Here is a 17,522-nt window from a genome sequence, read left to right on the forward strand (position 1 = left end):
TTGTCGGGAGGACAGGGCACCTGCACCGGTGCTCAGATTCCCTAGCTGGCTGCTCAGGCTCTGACATCCAAGAGCCAACCCCACCTCATGTGTCCTGGGACAGTGGCTCTCGACTACAAGGTTCGGCCTGTCTTTGTTGATCCTGCAGCCAGATATGGGTCAGTGTGCTAACAACCATTGAGCATAATGGTTATCGCTCAAGGACCTTGTAGAACCTCAGTGTTTACCTGGCACACACTGGCTCTGCTTGGCTGCATGCTCCCAAAGCCTGGCTCAGACAGCGGACAGGCCTGTGAGTGGAACCTGCTCTGACTGGGAGTGGCAGGGAGATGGGCTGGTGTGAGTTCTGTGGAGGTGGGGCACTCCTGGGGGGCCAGGGTGGGTTTGGGTGTGTCAGGTGTCATTGGAGTAATTGTCCCTCCATGCTTTTCTCTCCCCCAGGGGTTAACATTGCATACCTGAATGCTGGGATTGGAGGCCACAAAGCATCTAGCTTGGCAGACCGGCAGCGGGAATATCTTCTAGATATGATCCCCCCTCGCTCTATATCGCAGTCCATCAGCGGACAGAAATAACGCCTATTGCCCCCTTCCTCCCCACTCCTGTCGCATGCAGTGCCTGTACTGGTGCCTACCATACATGGGAAAAAGACAAAAACCATTTCCAAACGTCAGCCACCTGCCCTTCCCCGACTCTTCGCTAGCGGTGAGGTCGTTCCCCGGGCCTGAGGTCAGGACCGTTGTCTGCTTGGAAGCAGCACTCTCCATGTGTTACTGCTCGTTTTCTGCTCTTTTTTGTAATGACAAGGCATAGAATTTTTAATTGTGTTGTGTTTTATTTTTCCTCGCTAAATGGATGGTTAAACTTTTTCCTTTCCAGAGACTTCTTAAAGAGCATCTGCTCTGTTCCAAGAGACCGTTCTTAGGGGTGGTCAGTGCTGACTGGAGGGGAAGGGGGTGAGGTGGCCATGTGCTGGCATCCGGAGCTGTTCTATGCACTTAGTAGAGCGACCTAGGACTTGGGTTCTTTGAGTTGCTCACCAGAAGAGGTAAGAAGAGAGGGCTGTGGACGTGTCCAGTTGAATCTCTGTGGGGTTGGTCCATAACTCCGTGGCCCATACGACGTGTCACCGGAGTGCAATGGCTTTCCCTGAAGGAGGGAGCCTGGCGTGTGAAGGAGCCATTTCAGTGACATGCACCTCCCCTGCAGCACGTGTGGCTGGAGGCAGATCTCTGCTGCCGGGTTGTACCAGCGAGTCCCCTCAGTTGTGTGGTGCAGCAGCAGTCCAGACCAGCTGCCTGGAGAGAGGGGGTTGCAGACCTAGCCTGGCTAGCCCTGTAATGCTGTGCCCTGGACGTGGATGTGGGGCCTGTGCCCCAGGAGCAGCCTGGCCTGCCCCCCAGTGCAAGTGGTTCTGTCCCCTGCATCGTTCTGAGGCTCTGTTTGAAGTTGAAGGGACGGTGAGGAGATACCACCTGCCTTTTTACCCCTTCTTCCCTGCTGTGGTGCAGCGCCCCAGCTGCCAAGCAGACAGTGCTGCAGGGCACGGGGACCCATGGCTGGAGATCTCAAACCCAAAGCAAGAGCGAGCAGAGAGCGCCTGCGGATTGCTCCATTTGCACTTCCGCACCCTGAGGCCCCACACCTGACCATGGAGAGAGCAGAACTATCTCCCGACAGCAGAGGGCTCTGGCTCCTCGCTGGAAGCCTGGCCAGCCCTGCGCGGAGCAGGACGCTGGTGCATGCGCAGGCCATGGGGAGCCTTCCCCTTGCTGGGGATGGAATTGCGTCGATGGGGGACTGTTACAAAACCCAGCATACCTATGCTGACTGGCTGCCTCAGAGGGAGCCCGGCCTGGAGGCCTTCCCTGATGTGCGTCGATCGTGCAATGAAGAGCTACGTTGCCGCCTGCGTGACGTTGGTGTGAGCAGTGCCCGGCCGTGCCTGCAGCAGGCACCTTCCTTCCAGCGCGGCCCTGTGCTGCAGCACCCCGGCACTGGGTCCCCACTGGTCAGGCCCTCCTGGCTCTGGCTCTGGCTGGGAGCTGTGCCTGCAATGCCAGAACTGCCAAGAGCTACCGAATGAGCGAGGGGCTGGAGCCTCTCCTGAAAGCCAGCAGGATTTCTCCAAAGAGGCCCAGGACACCTGCCGCGCCTGCGGAGAGGAGGGTCTGCGTCACTGTGAGGCCCCTCCCTGCCTGCTCTCTCCCCCCAACCCCCCAGCGTGAGGGCTGTGCTGGGACGTGCTCTTGGCTTTGGTGCGCCTGCCCCCAGTCAGCGAGCACTTACTACCAAACCAGGGGCCCGGCTCAGCAGTGGCAAAAGGCGGCCTTGGAAACTCACGGAACGTGCAGTGGCTTTGTCCCCTTTGTTTTGTGGTTCACTGGTGCTGCTCTCCCCCACCGGGACCCTGCGCCTCTGCACATGGGCAGATCCTCTGCTCAGCCTGGGGGCACAGCTGGCAGCAGTTGGGCCCATTCTTCTGCCAGCACCTTCCCACCCCCTTTGCCTCTTGGCCTTGTTGAGTTGGCTTCGTCCCACTGTCCCGTCTCCCATTCAAGTGCCATTCTCTCCCGTGGGCGTGCCGGGCAGCGTGGCTGAGATTGAAGTAACAATGTGCAATACGTGACGCGTCCCTACCATGGGGCTGGTGCACCAGTTAATTGTTGGATGGCACGTGACCGGTCATGGTGCTACGTGACGCTTCTTGGGAAGGGAAGGGAAGGGATCAGGGTTCTCCACCCCCACCCCCACCCCTGGCCAAGGTAGCAGTGGTGGGAGAAGGAACCTCATGGTCGCTTGCTCATAGGTTTATTTCCATCCTGCAGCCTGTGTCTCGCACACCAGCCTGGCTGACCTGTAGCTGTGGCAGGCAGCATGTTCTGAGCATGGGTCTGGAGCCAGGAACTCCCCAGCTCTGTGGCCTTGGGTAAGTCACTTCACCTTTCTCTTTCCCCAGCTGTAGAGCGGAGGTGCCCGCTTTCTGCCTCCTGGGTGCAGGGTGGGCTGCCTGGCGTCCCTCGAGAGCTGGAGGTGCCCAGTGGTTTTGCTATCCTGGCACTGAGGGAGGCGCAGCCTGGGCAGCCCCTGCTGGTTGTGGCCTTGGGCTGTTCCTTCCCCTGGGGTGAAGTTTACAGACCCATTATCCAGCCCGGCCAGTGATGGGCGCCTGTCATATTGCTCAGGCTATGGCTGTTTGCTGCTCATCGCCCAGCCCCTCTCCCACCACCCTCTCTGTGGTCCCACACTCTGGCAGACGGTTGCTGAAGGGTGAAATGGCTGGTGACCAGCCCCTCCACCCTCCTGTGCTGGACCTGCGCGTAGGCTAGGTTCTGTGGTGCAAAGGGGAGAGGGAGCTGGTAGCAGGGATCTTGTCCTGTGGGTAGCTCCAGCTGTTTGTGGGAAACAGAGCTTCTCAGCTTCCCCATCCTGCTGGAATGACCATCAGCTCTGGACTTTGTTCCTTGGCTCTGTGAACACTCCCTGCAACAAGCAGGGCTCCTTCTGCCCTGGGCAGAGGGGTGCCCCAGGTGAGAGAGCCCAGAGCAAACCCTCCCCCGGGGCCTGGGCTGGGATCAGTGCTCAGCGGTGGGCAGGGGCTGTCACACAGGCACACTTGGGGATACTGCTTTGAGTTGCCAGGCTGGTTGCAGCCATCAGAGCCCATCCTGCACTGCTCCTGCTGCCAGGGGACACCTGTTTGGCTTTGTCTTGTGAGCTCCCCAGGGGATTCCTGTTTGCTGGCCTTTTGCTGTGCCTCTGGGACTCTGCAGGCAGCGATTTGGGTGCGTGTAGTATTGGACACACCCGTCCCTGCCTGCTGAGCTCTGTCTGTGAGCTGCACCAGCTTACTTGTTTTGTCTTGACCGCAGTGCGCGACCTCCCCAGCCCCACGCCCTTTCTGGATGTGATGTATGGTAGAAATGTCTCTTTTTTTAGATACAGAAATTGGGACTTCCCCCGCTTCGGTTAGCTTTTCTTTTACCGCTAGATGTAGAACTGCTTGTGAACGCTTAGTGGGGGGTTATTTTTTTGTTCCTCCAAAGGCATAGCCCGTCCTCCCGCCTCTAACCCTCCCCATCCACTCACCCACCCCGACAAGATCTTAATTAGCTTATGGTATTGCTGCCGAAATGTTATAACAAGGACTCATTCATGTATATAAGCTATTTCTTGACACAGTAAAAAACAATTGTACATTGTGTAGAAAACAAAACAAAACAAAAAAAAAACAGCCTCGCCATGGATATTGTGGAAGTTGTTACGTCCTTTCGTAGTGTGACCTTCTGTGTATGACCTGAAACGTGCAAAAGGGGTGGTTTCCGGCGGGCGGCTGCAGAGGGCAGAGATCCTGGGCCGGCGTTCTCGGCCGGCGGGAGCGGCTGGCCTGCAGAAATGCACTGGTGGCAGGCGCCACCTCCAAATCTGTGCCTTTCACACACACCGAGAGAGACCCTACAAGTTACCAGCACCCCCAGGGCAGTGGAGGCAGGAGGCTCCTTCCCCCAGCACTAGGGTTACAGCTTGTGATGGCTCTAACCAGTGGGGTGGCACATTCCCGCTGGGAGATCCGGATGTTGGGGCGTGGGCCGGGCTGGGGACAAGTATTATGAGCTGTAATTGTATTTGCACTGTTTTTATTCTTGCTTTGGCATCTGTACAATATACATCTCTACCAACCTGCGGTGTGCGGCGTCCTTCGTGTTCTGCTGAGGGTAAGCATAGGGTCTCGCCAGCCAGAGCCTGGGCAGGCACTCAGCAGAGTCCACAGCAGACTGGGACCCACAGTCAGATTATACAGAGCTCCTCAGAGCAGTGGCCAGATGTTACCGGGAGGAGTGGGGGGTACATCTGCTCCCAGCAGCTGACACAATTCAAACAGCTGGAGACGCCAAGTGGTGACCAGCCTTCCGAGCCAGCGCCCAGCTTGCCGCGTGCGGTGCTGTTCCGGGGCTGGCATTGGCCCTTAGTGCGCGCGCACACACGCATGCGCCCCATGGAGGTGTTGCTCTGATGGAAAGGGGCTCGCCCCAGCCTTTCCCTGGGTTCCAAGTGCCTGACCGATGGCTGCTAGGCTCGGCCTGCTTGCAGAGCCCACCGGAGCCTGGCGGCATCCGAGCCTGTTAGCAGAACCCATGCACTCCACGCAGGAGATTCCGCCTGCAGGCTGCCAGCCCCAGCCTGTGCCTTCCTCCAGGCACAGCCGGGGGGGGTCCTGCTGGGAAACATCTGTCCTCTCCTCATCCCCACACACTGGGTTAGCAGCACTGCCCTACCGAGGGGAGGGGCCAGGCCCCATTGCATGAGCATCTTTGCTCCCCTGTGCTTGCTCTCTCCAGTCCCTCTGGCTTCTCTGGGACTTTTCACCTCTGCCCAGGCATCCTGGTGTTGGCAGGTTCCCACCTGGCACAGGGGGTTGGCAGTCACTGGGGAGGGCTGAGCCCTTGGCCGGGGTGGGCTAGTGGGCCAGCGGTGAGAGTGATCCCAGCTGTCTGTGTAATGGGAGGGGACAGTGCTCTGGGAAGCTGTGGCCATTCCCTGTTCTGGGGCCCGGGGGGTGGGTGGGGGGCTGTGTTAGTGTCTCCCTTCTGTGCTCCCCCACCCCAGGAGCAAAGAGCTGTCTGGGTGGCCAAGGGCTGACTTGCTGGCCCAGACATGCGCTGAGCAGCTCCTGTGACAGGACAGGCTTTTCCCATGCGTTTTTGCAGCAGGCATTCCAGTACTCACCAGCGTGTGCAAGGGGCTCTGGCTCAGTGACTCTGGTGAAAGGGTTCAGGAGCTGGGTGGTCACCCTCCCCCTCCCCTCTTCCACTGGGTCTGAAATGCAGCTGGAGGCTCATTATCGGGCCAGGCTGGAACCTGCTCACGGTGCCCAGCTCTGGCAGTGCCCTGGGCTGAGGAGCTGGCCATTGGTGCTGGGCGGCGGATGCCTGGTCATGGTGTCGTGTTCCTTCACCCTCCCCCGTTGGTCACAGCAGCCCCAGGTGGGGCCCAAACCCTCGCAGGTGAGCCTCGAGGCCCACTGGTTTCACAGCCCTTCTTGCCAGTCTGGGCCCTGTAGGGGGTCAGAGCGCACACGGTCACTACCCACATCTGGCTGTAGCTGCGCCCAGTCTGTCTGCTGGTGCTCTGGAGTCACTGGCTTGACAGCTCAGTCGCCCCCTTCCCCCAACAGCTGCTGCTGATCCAACTCCCCCAGAATCCAGTACCTTTAGTCTGAGTGAGGCCCTCAGCCCTGGGAGGGGAGGGAGAGGTTGCGGGGGGACTGCCAGGGGGATCCCAGCCTCACCCCTGCAGCCTAGCTCTGTGAGGGGGGTGGGAAACCAGGCCTTTTGCACACCTTTTTACGTTTTTTTGCATTGTGTTTGAAATCTGGTTTTAAGACAAAACAAAGCTGTTTAAATACTGCCAAGCGATTACGCAGTGACTGGTTACAAATAATAAGCTAATTTTTGGAGAAAGGATTAAAAAAACTTTGTAATATTTATCACTTGCGAGCTATGTTTAATAAAGAAAGGAATGATTTATAACTTTTCATGAGGCTGGTGCGTTGCATTTGGGGCTGGGGGTGTCCCCAGGGAGCTGAGCAAGCAATCCCCTTGGTGCTGACCTCACGGGCAGGAGGATTTCCATGGCGTGGCTGGCTTTCAGGAGGGGCTGGTTCGGGAATGGTCCCATGGAAGGTTTGATCTGGTTTAGTGAGACTTATGTGACTAGTTTTTATAAATCAAAACACTGGGGGGGGGGGAGAGGAGCCTGCCAAAAATTCTCAGATTTTTGACTCTTCAACCCTATTTGGGACTAACACCCCCCCAACCCTGCCGGAGTGCCCTGCGACCGCAGGGAAGGGGCTGCCTTGTGCTGCAGTTAGCGATGGCTCATGTCTGGCACGGGGACAGCATGAGCCGCGTTTACAGTTTGACTGTTTGTTCGTCTAGGGGTCGAGTCCCCTGATGGCTTAGTAACAGCCAAGTTCAATGGCCTGGTGTAGTGATGAGTGCTACAGGCTGCTTGTGCCCCCCTGCGGAAGGAACGGGGGGAGCTGGAAAAGCTGTTCTAGGTTGTCCCAACTTTGAAGCCTCGGGGCCAAGTGCTGGTGCAACCCTGGGAGCCTCCTCTGGACTGCAGTGGGGCTTTCCCTGCCCTGTGGGACTTGCCTGACTGCCTCTGAGGGGCCTGAAAATGACCCCAAGCCCCCTGGTGTCCAGGGAGGGGTGTGTGGCCCTGCACCTCCTCCTCCCCTGGTCCTTGCTGCTGCCTGGCTGGTGGTGTAATCTTGTGCTGCCCCGGCCCCTGCTGTCACTCTGAGGGGCAACCTGCAAGTTGGGTTGCTGGGTGGGGGCCAGGAACACCCCCCAAAGACACTGGCCCATCTCCTTTGCTGCTGAAGTGCTGCAGCAGTGGAGCGGGGGGAACCTGCAGCTGCATAGCTCAGTCCCAGCCCCCTGGCATGGTGCTCCAGGAGCCCTGTCCCCCCAGCAGCATCAGTGGCTGGCATTGCCCAGCTCAACTTGGCCCAAAAGCAGAACTCTGATGGCAGAGCCTGGGTGGGCTCAAGTGCCAGGTTGTGCTGCTGATCAGTGTTGGGTGGTTACTCGGTGGTGCTGCAATGACCCCACCACCACCACAGCCAACTGGCTCTGACCATTTCCAACTCATGCGCTCAGGGAGCAGGACTCTCCGCTCCTGCCCAGCTTCATGCCTGGTGCCCAGGTGCCCTCTCTGTGCCTGCACCCAGCCTGCTCTGCTGTGGGCTGATGCTCACCCTGATGCCAGGCCAGTGCCTTTCCCCCTGCTGGTGCCCAAGGCCCCCTGGAAGGCATTTGAGTCTGGTGGTAAGGGGGCAGGGTGGGTGGGCTGGCTTGGTGAAGTCCCCTCTGCAGTAAAAAGGTGGGCCCAGGCCCATGGCTGAGTCCCAGCCACCGTGCTCAGGGGTAGCAGACTGGCTGCTCCTGTTGCAGCTGTGTCATGGGGCTGGGGTCCAGCTCCCCAGCCACGATGGGCCCGTTCCCACCCCTGAGGGCTGGGCCCTGCCCGGTGGGGGTGGGGCGAGCTCTTGGATTTAGCTTGTTCCCTGCCCGCCCCCCCAGAGCAGGGCCAGGGAGAGAGTAGCCAGGGACAGCTCCTGCCAGGCCCAGGCGCAGCCCAAGGACACCGCTCACAGCCAGCATCTGTCCATGGCAGGTTTAATGTTAGCCCAGCCCCAGCACCAGGGGTGCGACACACTGACCCCTCCCGCCCCACGGGCTCAGTCTGCTCATTGGTTCTAGCGATGGCCTCGAAGAGCTGGGGACCTCCAGGGGCATGTCGGGGACGAGGGAGTTGGACTCCAGCAGCAAGTGCAGCACCTGCCCCGCAGCGGAGCCCCTCCAGCCAGGCCCGGGCACAAGGAGGGAACATGGCCCCAACCCCACAGATGAGCAGAGGGTGCAGCCTGGAGCAGCAGCAGGGACATGGAGCTCCAGCTGAGGCTGGAGCCAGCCCCATGGCCATGAGCTGGGCCCCAGTGCTGGTGGGTGGGGGTGGCATAGGGCATCTTTGGACAAAGCTGGGCCAGACTTAACTGAGGCAGGTGCTTTGGGAGCAAGGGGGGGGTGGCTTTTGGCTACTGGGCTGCTCACTCACACACCCAGGTCTGGCCAGTGGGGAGGGGGTAAATGGCTCCTTAAAGCTCGGCATCTTTGGCTTTTGCTTTTTACAACATATTTGGATAGAGCCATGAAAATAGCAAAGCAGCTAAGGGACCTGGGGCAGGGGCTGTGGCTGTGGGGTTCCCCCAGGGGGGGTGTCCTCCTATAGGACAGGTCCCGTGTATTGGCATTGCAGCCTCAAGCTACACAGGAACCCTGGGGGGTAGGGAGATAATTCCTTGCCCCCCCCCGCGCACACACACATCAAGGAGGTGCAGCACTGAGGAGTGGGAAAGGCTGCAAGCCCTGCCTATCCCCACAGCACTGCCCCACTTTCCTCTCGCTGGGCCCTGGGGGCTTTTTGGTCCCAGCCCTGGGCTGCAGGGTCTGCAGCAGGGTGGAGCTGGGGGCACTGTGGCCAGACACAGCTGAGGTAGCTTTGGTTTCTGTAACAAAACTAGCTCTGTAGGGGGAGGTAGATCTTTGGGGGCCCAGCTATCCCAGGGGCTGCAGGCGAGAGGCACGCTCCATGGGGACCTCGACCAGGGGCACAGCCAGCTGTGGTTGGGCCTGTGGGGAAAATGAAGGGCTGGGTTAGGCTGGGCCAGCTCCTGTTCAGCCCCCCCCCCGCCTCCTTCCCTGGGGCTGCAGCTCAGCCCCTGCCTTTAGCCATGTGCCTGGCCCCTGTTCTGGACACCTGTCCCTCCCCACCCAGTCCTTGTCCTGCCATGGGGGCAGAGTCCAGGGATATGGCCCAGCACTGTGCTCTCTCCTCTCCCAACCACTGTGGCTCTGTATGCACCCCACCCCCGGCAAGGCTGGGCCCGTGTGCTTACCTGGGGGCCCAGGTCCATCATCTCCAGGCGATCAGCCTCCCCCTTCCTCTGCTGGCTGCACAGGCTGGGGAGGGCAGCGCAGGCACCAGCATGGGGCATCTCCTGCCCTGGGGGCACCATCCAGCTGGCATGAGCACCCTTCCTGCAGAACAGGCTGCAATTGGACCAGTGGGGCGGGAGTGACCAGACACCCTTCCAGCCCTACTGGTCAGTGACTGGCTGCCCTGGGGTACCGCCAGGGCTCAGGCCTGCTGGGGGGGTGCCTGCCCCAGGACCTGGTCAGTGAGCACGAGGGGGCAGAGCCGAGGCCAGGGGCTGAGGACGGCCTAATGGGCAGACAGCCAGACAGAGCCGAACACCGAGAGCCCCAGCCCCTCTGGACGCCCCCCACCCCCAGGGCAGGAGCAGCGAGGCCCTCACCTGCGGCGGTAGCTGACCACAAGGAGCAGGATGCAGCAGATGATGCAGGCCATGCCCACGTGGGCACCCACCACCACCTCGCCCAGCGAGCTCTCCTCTGCTGGCCCGCAGCGGCACAGGGGCTGCGTCTGCTGGGAGGAAAACAGCCAGTGGCCAGGCAGCCCTGAGCATGTGGTGCCGGGGCTGGCCCTGCCACTCCTCCACACAGCACGGACACCCTCGTGGGTACAGAACCCACGCGCCTCCACCTCTCCACAGCCGGACGGCCACAGATGTCCCATGGCTGGGGTCGTACCCTTCACTCCCCGCCATTGGCAGAGTGGGACCTCAGCACCCGTCCTTGGCCCTGCTGGGTCCCCGGCCGCTCACCCAGCGCCCGGCTGCTCCCGTCGCCGTGCCCATCAAAGGCCTGGAGCTTGAGTTCATAGGTGGCTGCAGGCTCTGCAGAGAGGAGCCACAGGGCGTGAAGGGGGCAGGGGCTGGGCTGGGCTGGGCCCAGGGCCCCCCCCCCACACCCACACAAAGAGAACCCCAGGGGCCACAGTGGTGGGGGGTATAGAGGGGCTCCATGCTGCATTGGGGGGGGCTCAGTCCTGCAGGGAGGGGGTGGGCCTCTTGGGTGGCTCATGCCTGTGGCATAGCAAGGCTGCATGCAGGGGGATGTAGGGGACTCAGGCCTATGGGGTGGGCCTGCAAAGGATGGGGGTTGGGAGGGGCTCAGGCCTGCAGAGGAGAGCCTGGGGTAGGCATAGTCCAGGGGGCTCACCCAGGTGGCTGTAGATGTAGGACGTGGCTGTGCTGGCCAGGAGCTGGGGCCCCTCAAAATAGGGGCTGGGCAGTTTGCGGTGGAAGAGCTTGAAGCCTTTGATCTGGCCCAGCAGCGGTGCCCAGAAGACCTGCATGGTGCTGGCGTTGAGTACCTTGGTGAAGAAGCTGGGGGCTGCAGGGACTGAACAGTCAGTGGGGCTCAGTGTAGAGTACTGGGCCAGTCCCCACCCCGCAACCAGGCAGAGTGGGGGTGGTGAGCAGCCTGTCGCCCAGCACTGAAATGCAGCCAGCTCTGGGGTGGAGGCAGCAACCAGCAGCCCAGCCTGGCATGACAGCAGCAGGTGTCTGGCTCCAGCTGTAACTGAAGGCGCTTCAGTGTGGGAGTAGCTCCCTGCCTGGTGGGGTGGGACCAGCCGATTTTTTTTGGGGGGGGGGGCGGGGCCTGGCTGGTGTGACCAAGGACAGAACTGGGGAGATGGGCCTTAGAAAAGGAAGAACTTTGTGTAGTTCAGAGGCTCCCTGCTGAGCCACCCATCACCTGCAGCCCAGCCCAGCCCCCCCCCGCTGTGCACCCCCCACCGCAGCCCAGCCCCCCCCCTGCTGTGCCAACCCCCACCACAGCCCAGCCCCCCCCCCCTCACACCCCAGTGTCCCTCTGCTAAGACACCCTCCCCGCCCCTCTTTGTCTGGCTGGGGGCTGGGGCTTACGGCTGCCCGCGGTCATGGCCAGGGTGGGCTCCGAGGCCTTGCTGGGCCCCCGCGGCGAGTAGGCCCGGAGGCGGAGGCAGTAGGTGGTGGCCGGCTGCAGGCCGGTGAAGACGTGCTGGAAGGTAGTTTTGCTCACGGCCTCCCGGAGCTCCCGGCTGTCGGGCTCTGACACGGGCCCGGGGCTGATGAGCAGCGGACCGGGGAGGGGGGCCGGGCCGGGCCGGGGGTCAGCGCTGCTCACCTCCCGCCCGGCGGATGTGCACCACGTAACCGAGGAGGCCGTCGGTCACCTCCGGGGGCAGCTCCCGCCAGGACACCTGGATGGCGGTGCTGGAGAGCGCGGTGGCCTGGACGCCCGCGGGGGCGCTCGGCAGCTCCTGGGCCGGCCCCACCGACAGGCGGGCGCTGGCCTGGGCGGTGCCCGCGCTGCTCTCGGCGATGCACTGGTAGATCGCTTCGTCCGCCGCCGTGAGCCGCGGGAGCAGCAGGGTGCTGGGGGGCGGGAGGCAGAGCTGGGACGGGCCGGGATCCGCCTCCCGCCAGCTGCGCCCTTGCCGGGGCCCCGTCACGGCTGGTGCCCCCTAGATGGGAAAGACCCTGTGCCCTGCCCCCCAGCGCCCCCCCTGCCTCCCCCCTGCCGCCCCGCGGCGCCCCCACCCTGGGCTGGATCGGACTCCGGCCCCCCTCACACCTGTTGCCGTGGCTGAGGCGGACGTTCTCGCCCGGGCTCAGGCTCTTGCCGTTTTTCAGCCACACGAGGCGCGGCTCGGGCGCGCCCTGCGCCAGGCAGGTGAAGCTGGCGCTGCTGCCCAGCGGCCTGGACACCGACTGGGGCCACTGCACAAACTCGGGGGGCGCTGCGGGTGGAGGTGGGGGTAGGGGGGCAGCCCGCGGGTTAATGCGGCGCCTGCCGCCCCCGTGCCCCCGGCTGCAGTCCCACCCTGGCCGTATCACTGTGCCCCCCGCCCGGCCTGAGCAACCAGGGCACCAGCCACGTTCCCAAGGCCGGGGCCGAGACCCGAGCGACCTCCGGGGGGCTGCAGCCCCACAGCTCCCGGCGAACACCGGGCCCCGGTTCCCAGCTGGCGCGCCCGGGTTCAACTCCACAGCCGCGACCCGGTATCCCCCAGAGGAGCGTCCTGCCCCAGGGGTGCCGTGGGTGGGGCCTGCCCCCCAGCCCTGCTCGTCGGGGGGGGGGGGGTCCGTCCTCCCCCGCATCACCCCCCGGCCCGGCGCGCTCCCCTGACTCACCCTGCACCATGAGGACGCCCTGGGCCGTGCAGTGTGTGCGGGTGCCCGGCCGGCTGGCGGCGCACACGTAGACCCCGGCGTGTAGCACCGAGACGTCGGAGATCACGAGGTTGCCGGTCCCCAGCACCTGGATCCCCTCCACGCCGATGGAGCGTCCGTCTGGGGAAGCCAGCGAGTGAGGGGGGAGTCCCCGCCCCCCCCAGCCGCCCCCCCCCCGCTCTCTCCAGCCCCCCAAGCTGGGCCACCCTGTCATCTCCCGGGGCTCCATCCAGCCCCGCCCCTCACCGAGCCGGCTCCAGGACACGATGGGGCGGGGGTTGCCGGTAGCGATGCACTCCAGGATGGCGGTCTGGTGCACCGCGATGGTCAGGTTCTGGGGGCCGGACAGGATCACGGGCTCCTTGTAGACTCTGGGGGCCGAGACTAGGGAGAGAGAGACCAGTGGTCAGCCCTTCCCCCCGTGCTCAGCCAGCAGCCCCCACGGCCGGGGGAGACCCCAGGAGTCCAGGCTCCCAGCCCCTTGACCGGGCCCCCCCAGGGCCCCGCACTCACCGCTGATGGCCAGCTGGGCCTCCTGGCTGTAGCGGGTGCCCGCGATGTTGCTGGCCACGCAGCGGTAGCAGCCCACGTCTGCTCGCCGCACCCCGGAGATCTGCAGGACCCCCGCCGGCAGCAGAGTGAGCCTGCGAGCAGAGCCCGGTCAGGGAGCGGGGCTGGGCTGGGCTGGGCTGGCGGCGCCCCCGGCCCGCCCCACGCGCGGCTCTTACCGGGGCTCGGCGGGCAGCAGGGCGGTGCAGTTGCGCTCCCAGGTGATGGTGGCCTCGGGCACGCCCTGGACGAGGCACTGGAACCGGGCCACGCCGCCTTCCTCCACCGCCATGGACTGCGGGTGCATGTGGAACTTGCCCAGGCCTGTGGGGGGCAGCAGCCGTCAGGGCAGAGCCCCCCCCCCAGCGCCACCTCCAGCTCAGCTCGGCGGGGGGCCCTGCCGTGCTCGCCCTCAGAGCAGTGCCCGCCCAGGCCCGCTCGTCCCCGAGGCAGGACTCCGGGGCCGCTGCCACAGGCGGGGGGAGGAGGAGGTGGGGGGCTGCCTGGGGTGTGGCAGAGCCGGCGGGGGGGGGGGGTAGAGGAGGCCCTCACCCACGCGCCTCCCGCGCACACGGGGGGAGGGGCGGGGCGCTGGGCCGGGCTCGGCTGCGCTCCCCATGGCCGCTAGGGGGCGCCGAGTGCGGGCACCTGGGAGGGGAGGGGCGGGGCCAGGCCAGGCCACGCCGGGCCGCGCTCTGGCTCGTGGCGCGCGCCCATCCCCGACTCACTGGCGAGCTGCACGCGGGCCCTGCGGCTCAGCAGCCGCCCGTCGCGGTTCCGCGCGGCGCAGCTGTACTCGCCCACGCCGGAGAGGCGGGCGGCCGTGGGAGCTCTCTAGGCGCAGGGAGCCGTTGGCCAGCACGGCCGCGTGGCTGTCGTTGCCCAGGGCCGCCCCGTCCTTGTGCCAGGTGATGCTGAGGGGCGGCTCCCCCTGCACCCGGCAGTGCAGCACCAGGGGCTGCTCCCGCACGGCGATCACGTCCGCCGGCTCCAGCAGGAACGCCAGCTCCGAGGGGCGGCCCAGGCCTGCGGGGAAGCAGCTGTTAGGCCCTGGGCTGCCGCCTGCCGCCGGTGCCGGCAGTGGGGCAGGATCAGGATCAGGCCCTTGTGCCAGGCGCCTGGGGGAGCCACCCAGGGGCGTTACGCTCCCTTCAGCCGGAGCCTCCATCCCTTGCCCTCACCGCTCCCTCCAGTCCAGCCCCCACTGCCTGCCCACCTCGCAGCCAAAGCCAGCAAGTCCAGCCGTCGGTCCCCAAGCACCCACAGAATCGCTGCGCCTGGCCCGTGGGACTGGCCACGCTGGGGCAGCTGTGCAAGGAGGCTGGGGGGCAGCGTGGTATGTAGCAGTGACCTGAGCCCAGCCGGGCGCCGGACGGTGGTTTGCCCGCAGGTCTGGCTGTAGCTCTTCCGTCCTGTGGCTCAGGGGGAGCCAAGCTCTGGGGTTTGGCCTCTGCCTGTGGCCGCGCGCAGGACGTGGTCGCCTGGGCAGCCTGGTGAGACCCCGTGGTGAGTGATGGTCGCGTCGTTCCAGCTGCTGGTAGCGACTTGGAGTTGCTCCCAGGCCAGGCCTGGGCCTGAGGCTGAGGGGATCCGCAGCCCAGTCGAGCCCTGGGGCGGGTGCCCTGCTCCAGACGAGCCTTTAAAGATGAAGGCCCCCCAAGGCCTGCAGCCTGGCCCTGCACCGGGCGCTCACGTGGGGACAAATGGGGCTCCTGCCCTGGGGCTGGTCCTGCGAGCGGCCCGAGCCGACTCCTCCGGCAGGGTTACTTGGCTAGGGCGCTTGGCTTGAGCCGCGAGGCCTGGTAAAGCTCACCCAGCTGCAGCAGCCGGGGCTGTGCTTGGGCTGGCTGCGGCTGCGTGCAAAGGGATGGGCAGCTTGCCATGGTTTATGTTCCATAAAGGCGGCCGGTCGCCTCTCGCTTGTCACCTATGGCCTGTCGCCGGGGTCCCTGAAAAAGAGCCTGCATGCTGCTTCTCAGCGTAGCAGCAGCTCGAGGCGAGGCCTGCCCCTGCCCCTGCCCCTGCCCCTGCCCCTGCCCCTCACTGCTGAGCGCTGCAGAGGGGCAGCACAAGGCATCCCGGGGGGCAGGAGCGGCACTTAAAGGGTTTGCAAGCGGGACCTGTTCTGCTCCCCTCCACCTGCCTGGTCCCGGGATCCCCGTGGCCCCACAGAGCCAGACGGGCACCCAGGGAAACAGGCCCTGACAGGGCATCTGCCCCCTCCCTTTGCCACCCCGCCGCCCGGCGGGCAGGGCAGAGAGAACAGGCCAAGGGCCACACAGGGCAGGGAGCACTTGCATGTGTCACTCGTGCCAGTGCACAAATGCCACATCCCCCCGCGCACAGTGCACCTCAGCCTGGGCGTGTCACAGGCGTGCCCATGCCGTGCGCCCCGCGGGGCTTCGCTTCCCTACTGAGCGCTTACTCCCCTGGCAGCCCAGCAGGCTGGCCCAGCCGTGGGCACTTCCCAGTCTGGTACAGGCTGGGTGCCCAGCGCGCAGGGCCTGCTGCCGGCGGGTTGTGCTGCCCTTTGCTGCAGGGCCCTGCCCGGAGATCCCCCAGCGCTCAGTGTGGCTGGGCGCACCAAGCCCGGCCTGCGCTGGGTTCAGCCAGTCCGTGGCCTTCACTCCCCCATTGCCCAGCTCTGCCCGCCGGGCCCCAGTGCAGCACCCTGAGCCCTGGGGGTGGGCTCCGGACGCTGGGGCGGGGGGAGATGCCCAGGCCCCGGCCCCGGTGGGTGGAGGAGCCGCAGGCGGGGCGGGGCGGGGCGGGGCGGGACTGGGCCAGGCAGCACGAAGGTAACTTTCGGTGACAATGGAAGAGCCTGGGGGGAGGGGCTTTGCCGCCCTGACATCTTGATTGATGCTGTCTTTCAGGCCGGCCTTAGCAACGGCGCTCGGGCAGGGCTGGGCCCCAGCCGCGGAGGGCGCGGGGCGGGGAACAATGGGGCGGGTCAGAGGCCATGGAGGCAGCCTCCATTGTGCGCCGAGCAGGCACAATGGCCCATCTGCCTGGCTGGGCCGGACCATGTGAGTGGCTGGGCCGAGGTTCCCATGACTCACTTGCCCTCCCGCCCATCCATCACTGGCCTGTCCCCTCCCCCACACTCCCGCGCTGCCCCCTGACCCCCCGCGCCCCCAGGAGCCTAACCCAGGCCCGGGCAGGCAAGAACCAGCCTCTGCGTCCCCAGAGGCAGCCACTGGTGCAGGAGTGCCGGGGTCCGGGCCGGGGCCTTGGGCTGTGGCAGCCCCCCCATACAAAGGGCTGTAGGTTAACACAACCACATCGGCCAGGCCGGGGGTTAGTTCCGCCCTCACAGACACGCTGGGACCTGTGGGGGGGGGGAAACCCCAAATTCCGTCCTCCCCAGCCCGTGCGCCACAGACACTCCAGTAACACCAGTCTGGCAAGCTGACCTGTCCCGCACCAACCACTAGCGGGGGGGGGGGCGACCCCAGGAGTCCTGGCTCCCAGCCCCCGCTACTCTAACCACCCGCCCCCACTGCCCTCCATGTCTCGCTCCCACTCTCACTCAGCAGGCCCGGGGGACCCCCCTAAACCCTCCCAGCCCCAACCCCGTGAGGGGAGCCCCCCGCCCTCTGCTCTGCAGCCCGGGGATCCCACCAGCACCTCTGGGAGGGGCCCAGCTGGTTGGGGGGCAGACCCACGGGGGGGGGGGGGACGGACTCACACGTGCTATACGCGGGGCTGCACTCGGCCTGTGACACTTGTTTCTTCTCACCTCGTGTACCGCCCCGGCCCAGTGGGGGGTCACCCCCCCAGCACCCCCCCCCCGGCTCGCCCCATCCTGCCCCCTCGGGACTCACCGCAGCCCTGCAGCAGCAGCAGCCCGGCCAGGCAGAGCCGCCAGCGGGGACTCGGGGGGTCAGAGCCCGGGGCCGCGGGAGGCCGGTCCATGGGGAGCCCCGCGGACAACTTCCCTCGCCTCGCGCTGCCGCTGCCCGGCCCCGAGCCCGCTCCGGCCCCGCTCGGGCTCCTGGCTCCGCGTAAGTGCCCCGCGCCCATTGACCGGCCGGGGGGACAGGCAGGGGGGGCGGGGAGCGGCCGCCCAATGGCAGCGCGGCGCCAGGTGACAGGCAGGGCTCGCCCCGCCCAGGGGCCCGGGGGCCGGAGCCCGGGGGGGGCGGGGGCGGGGGCAGGGGCCAGGTGCAGCCAGGGCTGGGGCGGAGCGATGCGGCCGCCGAGTGCCCGGGGCGGGCTGGGGGCGGGGCTCGGCCAGGGGGGTCCCCCGGCTCCGGACTGACGGGGATGGGGGCAGGAGCCCCGGGGCTGCCGCGACTAGCCCGCGGAGCCTCCCCGG

General features: G+C 65.3%; 2 protein-coding genes across 8 annotated transcripts in view; one reads left to right on the forward strand and one right to left on the reverse strand.

The window, feature by feature from the left end:
* The window catches only part of GATAD2B (GATA zinc finger domain containing 2B), a 77,011-nt gene extending 72,332 nt beyond the window's left edge, over positions 1 to 4,679 (forward strand). For 6 of the 7 annotated variants that reach the window (XM_074980731.1, XM_074980729.1, XM_074980730.1 and 3 more), the window contains one exon: positions 442 to 4,679. In XM_074980731.1, the coding sequence (XP_074836832.1) occupies positions 442 to 575 (134 nt within the window). In that variant the 3' untranslated portion in view covers positions 576 to 4,679. The remainder of the gene's footprint in view (positions 1 to 441) is intronic. The other variant, XR_012642859.1, reaches the window with a different exon arrangement.
* A 4,305-nt stretch (positions 4,680 to 8,984) lies between these two features.
* Positions 8,985 to 17,227, reverse strand: LOC142003999 (immunoglobulin superfamily DCC subclass member 3-like). Its single transcript, XM_074981418.1, is given in 15 exon segments — positions 8,985 to 9,200; positions 9,467 to 9,608; positions 9,887 to 10,014; positions 10,221 to 10,327; positions 10,653 to 10,835; positions 11,363 to 11,527; positions 11,604 to 11,854; positions 12,054 to 12,219; positions 12,614 to 12,772; positions 12,899 to 13,036; positions 13,166 to 13,296; positions 13,381 to 13,525; positions 13,930 to 14,015; positions 14,017 to 14,227; positions 17,029 to 17,227. Coding segments are annotated over 15 exon segments (2,286 nt in total). The 3' UTR covers positions 8,985 to 9,125.
* Between the last annotated feature and the right edge of the window lie 295 nt (positions 17,228 to 17,522).

This window comes from Carettochelys insculpta, chromosome 30 (genome assembly GCF_033958435.1).
Source record: "Carettochelys insculpta isolate YL-2023 chromosome 30, ASM3395843v1, whole genome shotgun sequence".
NCBI classification, from domain to species: Eukaryota; Metazoa; Chordata; order Testudines; family Carettochelyidae; genus Carettochelys; species Carettochelys insculpta.